The sequence below is a fragment of the Macaca thibetana genome, chromosome 6 (assembly GCF_024542745.1).
Source record: "Macaca thibetana thibetana isolate TM-01 chromosome 6, ASM2454274v1, whole genome shotgun sequence".
Lineage (NCBI taxonomy): Eukaryota > Metazoa > Chordata > Mammalia > Primates > Cercopithecidae > Macaca > Macaca thibetana.
In genome coordinates this window covers 66,443,327-66,451,264 of record NC_065583.1, presented here as the reverse complement: position 1 = coordinate 66,451,264, position 7,938 = coordinate 66,443,327, and the positions used below count along the sequence as shown (strand labels likewise).

Here is a 7,938-nt window from a genome sequence, read left to right as displayed (position 1 = left end):
CGGCCAACAGAAGATTCTTGTCTTAGGATATCAAGACTTGAAAGATTAAAAGGAAAAACATGCAGATATCCATAAGCAGTCATATAATCTGCCCGATCAGCATAAAGTCAGACTGCATTTGAACCACATGTCAACATAACCACTGAGGAACTTTTTAAGGTCCTCCCAAAGCATGCACTGGTGGCATTTAAAATTCACATGGAACCAAAAAGAGCCCAGATAGAAAAAGCAATCCTAGGCAAAAATAACAAAGCCAGAGGCATCACATTACCTGACCTCTTACTATACTATAAACCTTCAGTAACCAAAACAGCATGGTATTGGTACAAAACTAGACACATAGGCCAATGGAAAAGAATAGAGAATCCAGAAATGAAGCCACACGCCTACAGCCATCTGATCTTTGACAGAGTTTACAGAAATGATCAATGGGGAAAGGACTCCCTATTAAATAAATGGTGCTGGGATAACTAGCTATATGCAAAGAATTAAACTGGACCTGTACCTTTTACCATATATAAAAATTAACTCAAGATGGATTAAAGATTTAAATGTAAGACCTCAAACAGTAAGAACTACAGAAGAAAACCTAGGAAACACCACTCTGGATACTGGCCTTGGGAAAAAATTTATGACTGCATTCTCAAAAGCAATTGCAACAAAAACAAAAGTTGAAACATAGGACCTAAAAAAGAGCTTCTGCACAGCAAGAGAAACTATCAACAGAGTCAATAGAAACCCTACAGGGTGGAAGAAAATATCTGCAAACTATGCATCTGATAAAGTTCTAATATCCAGAATCTATAAGAAACGTAATTGAACAAACAAAAAACAAATAACCTCATTGAAAAAACGGGCAAAGGACATGAACAGATACTTCTCAAAAGAAGACATACAAGCAGCCAACAAACATATGAAAAAAGGCTCAACATCACTATTCATCAGAGAAATGCAAATCAAAAACCACAATGAGATACTATTTCACAGCAGTCAGAATGTCTATTATTATTATTATTATTATTATAGATGGAGTCTCACTCTTTTGCCCAGGCTGGAGTGCAGTGGCATGATCTCGGCTAACTGCAACCTCCGCCTCCCGGGTTCAAGCAATTCTCCTGCCTCAGCCTGTTGAGTAGCTGGGATTACAGGTGCCCGACACCACGCCAAACTAATTTTTGTATTTTTAGTAGAGATGGGGTTTCACCATGTTGGTCAGGCTGGTCTCGAACCCCTGACCTCGTGATCCACCCTCCTCAGCCTCCCAAAGTGCTGGGATTACAGGCGTGAGCCACCACGCCCGGCCCCAGAATGGTTATTAAAAAGTCCAAAAATAACAGATGCTGGTGAGGCTGCAAAGGAAATGCTTAAACACTGTTGGTAGGAATGTAAATTAGTACAGCCACTGAAGAAAATAGTTTGGGGATTTCTCAAAGAAATTAGCTACATTTGACTCAGCGATCTCATTACTGGATATATAGCCAAATGAAAATATGTGATTCTATTAAAAAGACACACGCACACATATGTTGATCACAGCACTGTTCACAACAGCAAAGACATGGAATCAACATAGATGCCAATCAACAGTGGATTGGATAAAGAAAATATGGTACATATACACCATGGAATACTATACAATCATAAAAAAGAACAAAATCATTCCCTTTGCAGCAACAGGGATGCAGCTGGAAGCCATTATCATAAGTGAAATAACCCAAGGACGGAAAACTGCACGTTCTCACAAGTGGGAGTTAAATATTGGGTACTCATGGACATAAAGATAGCAACAACAGACACTGGGGACTAATAAAGAAGAGACAGAGGGGACAGGGGATGAAAAACTGTTGAGTACTATGCTCACTGCCTGGGTGAGGAGACCATATCACAAACCTTAGCATCACACAACATAGCCATGTAAAAATCTGTCACACCTACCCCCAACTTGAAAATAAAAGTTGAAATTACAAAAATAAATAAAAAGAAGCCAACTACTGAGTTCAGATAGGTTACAAAAAGGAATCTAGGGAAAAAGAATTTTATTTTGAAGCATTTTAAAGTTATCCATAGGTATTCAAACTATAGTCTATAATTCATGTATGGCATATTTCAATTTATTTGTATTTTGACAATATTGTACAATCTTTCAGGTCAGAGTCTTGCCAGAACTTTAAGTTTACTCTTTTTTAATTGTAACAATTATTCTTCTCTATTGCAAAGGGAAGAGCTCAAATAAGAGGTATAAAGAGAAGCAGCAACTCCTATAGTCTCAGATTATCTCAGCATGGAATGGCCAACTAGGAACAGAAATACCAGAAAGTTGAAACAAAAAGCTGCAATAGCTTTCCAAGTCTTCAAAACAGTTTCTTTTGAGTTGTTCTAACATCTTGGAACATTATAAATACCTTTATTTAAACAGTCAGCACAATGTCCATTTTCCCATTTACAGTACCCCTCAGCCACCACCATATCTATTCTTCCCCTTCTCTCCCCCAGGAAGATAAATCCTGCTGTCTGCATCCCTAGAGAGCCCTTTTTGGCTGGCTACCAGTTGGGTTTGGCCAATAAACAGCACCAGTAGAATAGGTGGAGGATGACACCACATCTCTGACAATAGCTGCCTTTCTTTTTTTTTTTTTTTTTTTTTTTTTTTTTTTTTTTGAGACGGAGTCTTGCTCTGTCGCCCAGGCTGGAGTGCAGTGGCCGGATCTCAGCTCACTGCAAGCTCCGCCTCCCGGGTTCACGCCATTCTCCTGCCTCAGCCTCCCGAGTAGCTGGGACTACAGGCGCCCGTCACCTCGCCCGGCTAGTTTTTTGTATTTTTTTTAGTAGAGATGGGGTTTCACCATGTTAGCCAGGATGGTCTCGATCTCCTGACCTTGTGATCCACCCGTCTCGGCCTCCCAAAGTGCTGGGATTACAGGCTTGAGCCACCGCACCCGGCCCAATAGCTGCCTTTCATGGCGACCTCAGCTCCTGCTAGGAAATCTTTCCTTAATCTTCTGAGATCCAAGAAACACGATTTTTTCCTCTTGTCCTTATTCTCGCATCACTGCTAGAGGCAATAATGGCTCCAGGCTGTTGCTAGTCTTAAGTGCCTCACCAGCGCTTGTGCTTTACAGCTGCCCATATTGTTAGGCAATTCTTTCATGAACTTTTCCTTTGAACCATATCCGGTAAATTCTATTTCCTGCCAGAACTCTGAACAATTCACCAGCCTAAAGCCTTTTTCACATCTATCTTTGCATGGCAGTTCCTTAGCCATCAGGTGTAAAATTTACGTCCTCCTTAGAGGCGTTACCCTAACCACCAAATTAAATGCCAATTCCCACCTCCAGCAGTCTGTAGCCCCTTCCCTGTTTTTATCATCTCTCCTTGCTAGCAGGTAAGCTCCATGAAAACAGGCACCTAGCAGGCTGTCTTGTTCACTTTATGCCCACTGCACAGCACTATGCTTTATAGACAGCAGGAGTTAAAAACTTTTTGTGAAATGAAATAGTTCCAAATCAAACTTAACAAAATGAAATTTCTTAAAGTTTATTTTTAAAGCAGAAGAGTCTCAAGAAAAACTCTAATTTTAGGATATTCCCATAAACAAGCATATAAAACTCCTTTAAAATGAATGCAAATCTTGTCTGGTAGAACATAATTTCTTTCTGAAGAGTATTTTTGCCTATAATACTGTAGCAATACAATTGATTATATTTCCACATGAGACACACTTCCAGGGCATTATCAGATTATGGGCTGTGGCAAAAGATTTAACAGGCCCAGATTATGTTCAGTCCCCAAAAGGAGATAGCTCTGACTCCTACTATTTTCAAGAGAGCACCTGTGCACATGACAATTAAATTATTGAGAATCATAGGGATAGCCTTGAAAGAAAAAACTTTAAGACCCATCAAGCATTAGTAACGATTCATTGTGATTCACAACCCACCACAACTACCAGAATCGCAGATCAAAGAGTATGAATGTGAACAAAGGACCGCTCATCTGGTCAAAACCTGATCTATTATGTATCAGAAAAGAAATATTAAACAATTTAATATATGCAACAATTGAAGTTTTAAGCTAAGCTTCTCTAATAATCACTTCCACAGAAATTAAGCTAATAAATGTTCAAAATGATTTCATATAAAACTGTAGCTCTGAGTTATCATGTACAGCTAATCATGTTTTCATAATCAATTTCTTTCAACTTTTCATGTAAACATACTAAAAATTCCTGGAATGCAGATTTGAATAATTACACTTGAATTCTTTTTAATTTTTTATTAAAAATGAAAGAAACACAACAATTTATTTACAATTGTACAATGTTTGAAACGGCTATCCTATTCCTGTTAAAGCTTCATATTTAAAAATGTCTACATGATATGTGCTTGTACAAGGCTTGAGTATCAAACTTAACCACAAATGTGACTTTAGCAGCTTTATTGCACAATGATCCACATAACACTGCATTATTTGCTTAGTTTAGCCTACGTCATAAAGTGCTATTCATAGATGGGAAATTAACAGCCTGCTAAACACTGAAATTCTCCATGATATTTTCTACTTGAGTTGAGGGTAAAAAGCTAATTTAATGCTACCAGCCTGAGTAACAGATTTTCATTAAAAACATAACAACAAGGACAACCAAAAAAAACAGGCCCAAAAGTTTTGGTTACTCTGCTAAAACATGTCAAAAGCATTCCATAAATGATTACTGCTACAATGCATAACAGTAGTTTCTGAACATTTTAACTTCAAAAAAATAAGTAGTTTAAATAAAAACCACCTACTTGTAAGAACGCCTTTCAAAAACACACAATTTAGATAGAATGTAATTCCTCAAATTAAAAGATATTTCAAAGGGTACACAGTCATTGTGATCTTAGTTATCATTTCTAAGTAATTAAATTTGTATTTTTACTGGCTTATATTAGAAATGCTTATTACCAATGAGAAACAGAAAATGCCACATAAGTGAACAATGTTATAAAAATTTATAATATATGTAACGCTACTAAAATATATAATGAACTTTTCAAACATGTAAATATAAACCAGGAAAACCTGATATGTAATAATTGGGCCAAAAATGAAAATCACAAAACACAGTAAGGGGGTAAAAGAATAAATATGACTTTAATATCAGTCCATCTTTACCAATATATCTGAAAAATAATTCTTTGATATAAGAACAAATATTTTCACAGAAGAAAAACTGAAGATAAATTTCTTTGAAAAAAGTATATAAAGTGAGAAGTTTAATGTGTTAGGTGAGAACTTTGTGTTTTCTGCAAGAAACCATGCTTACTACCCATGCTGGTAAATGAGTGTTACAGCTAAGCAGACTCTTAAAGTGTCCTTAACAATACAGTTTGTGGTCTTAACAAAACAGTAGTATTCCTTTTCCAGGCAATATACTTTTAATAGTTACACACTTTAAAATACATAATTTTCCACTTAAATATACTACCATTTTTATGGTGTTTTTCTTTTTACCTATCTAGAGCTTTGTTTTCCTATTGAAAACAAATGCAAGACACATTGCTTAGTACTAATTCCTATCCATAAGGCATTTAAAAAATATCTTCTCTTAGGACATAAACATGATATAAAAATGAAAAATCAAACACAAGAGAAGCATAATAAATACTTTTGTATCCCCCCCACCATCAGGAAAGTGTCAGCAACACCAGCTGACAGAAATAAATTAGATATCCTGTACATAAAGTAAAAGCTAACCATTTCAGTATTAACTTGGAAAGAACATCTTCACTTTCATCATTTGTGAAAGGCAGAACAATGACATGGAAGACACAAGACTGTTTAGATTTTCTGTATTTCAAGAAGAATCATACTCAAACACAAGTGTGGTGACAGAACACTCAGTGATATGTAATTAGTTACGAAGGTTAACGCTAAGGCATTGCTTTGTTCACAGTTTTTGTCCTGAGTCACATCAGATGTTTCAACTACATGTCTTCTTGGTATTCCAAATATTTTGCTGTGATGGGTTCTTCAAGCTGAATTCCTCCACTGCCCATTAATGCAAATGCTGGATACAGTGTATGTGAACAGTCCACTTGGCGCTCATAAAGGCATTTCATGTGATCCATATCATAGAAACTTACTTTGCCTTTATCATAGTCAAGGAAAATCCCAATACTTGTTGGCATAGGAAGAACTCTATTTTCAGGTTCATTAGAAGAAGTAGGTGACTTGGGTATAAAAAATTTCTTCATGCCTATAGTAACTAAGGTAAACGGTTGTGAAGAATCAAAACAGGCATCCTCACTTCCACTGTCATGCCCACTGTCTTGCTCATATCTGAAACACAATACACAAAGTATCTGTATCTTCAACCATAGATCTAAGTATCTTCAAAACATTTTCACAGGATAATATACACTGATATAAAGTTAAAATAATTTTTACATCAAAAGCTTTCTATTAAAACAAAATCGAAAACATAAAAATGACACATTGCAATTTAGAATTATACCACAGACTCAGCCCCAGATTCCCTGTCATTAAACACTGCTTTAGTTACATACACAAGTGAAACCCTAGAAAATCATTTAGCCTTCCAAAAAGTGAGGGAGCAGCAGGCAGTCAAGGAACTGGTCAAATGTTAAATTTTTATAGCACAGAATCATATACAATCATGCACCACATAACATTTCAGTCAACAACAGACCTCATATACCACAGTGGTCCCATAAGATTATAATGAAACTAAAATATTTCAGTTGGGCGCAGTGGCTCATGCCTGTAATTCCAGCACTCTGGGAGGCCAAGGCAGGTGCACCACTTGAGGCCAGGAGTTCGAGACCAACCTGGTCAACATGGCAAAACCCTATCTCTACTAAAAATACAAAAATTAGCCAGGCATAGTGGTGTATGCTTGCTACTCGGGAGGCTGAGGCACAAGAATCACCTGAACCCAGGAAGTGGAAGCTGCAGTGGATCGAGATAGCGCCACTGCACTGCAGTCTTGGCGACACAGCAAGACCTTGTCTTAAATAAATAAATAAACAAATAAATAAATAAATTCCTATAGCTTAGTGACGTGGTAGCCACTGTAAGGCTGTAGTATAACCCGTTACATGTTTGTGGTGATACTGTTATAAACAAACCTGTGCTTCCACTTGTTAACCAAAAGTGTAACACATACAATTATGTACATTATGCAATATTTAATAAGTGACCGTTACTGGCTCATGTGTTTATTATACAATGTTTTTATTGTTATTGTAGATTTACTCCTTCTATTTATTAAAAAAAATGTTAACTGTAAAACAGCCTCAGGCAGGCCCTTTAGGAGGTTTTCCAGAAGGCGGCACTCTTATCCTAGGAATGACAGCTCCATGCATGTTACTGCCCCTGAAGACCTTCCAGCGGGACAAGACGTAGAAGTGGAAGACAGCAATATTGATGATCTTGACCCTGGATAGGCTATTATGTTTGTGTCTTCATTTTTAACAAAAATGCTTAAAATGTTAAAAATTTTAAAAATTAAAAAAAAACTTGTAGAACAAGGCTATAAAAATTTTTTTTGGGCCAGGCGTGGTAGCTCACGTCTGTAATCCAGCACTTTGGGAGGCTGAGGAGGGTGATCACCTGAGGTCAGGACCAGCCTGACTGACACAGGGAAACCTCATCTCTACTAAAAATACAAAATTAGCTGGGCGTGTTGGTGCATGCCTGTAATCCCAGCTAGTCGGGAGGCTGAGGCAGGAGAATTGCTTGAACCCGGGAGGTGGAGGTTGTGGTGAGCTGAGATCACACCATTGCACTCCAGTCTGGGCAACAAAAGCAAAACTCCATCTCAAAAAAAAAAAAAATTGTATATAGATGTATAAAAAATGTATATAGATGTACAATGTGTTAGTGTTTTAAGCTAAGTGTGCCTACAAGAGAGTTAAAAAAATTTTTGTTAATTGCAAG

General features: G+C 37.1%; 1 protein-coding gene across 1 annotated transcript in view; it reads right to left on the bottom strand.

Annotated features, from left to right (window-relative positions):
- Positions 1-4,257: 4,257 nt before the first annotated feature.
- The window catches only part of TRIM36 (tripartite motif containing 36), a 46,905-nt gene continuing 43,224 nt past the window's right edge, over positions 4,258-7,938 (bottom strand). Inside the window, exon 10 of the mRNA XM_050793054.1 lies at positions 4,258-6,318. Coding sequence (XP_050649011.1) covers positions 5,964-6,318 — 355 coding nt within the window. The 3' untranslated portion in view covers positions 4,258-5,963. The remainder of the gene's footprint in view (positions 6,319-7,938) is intronic.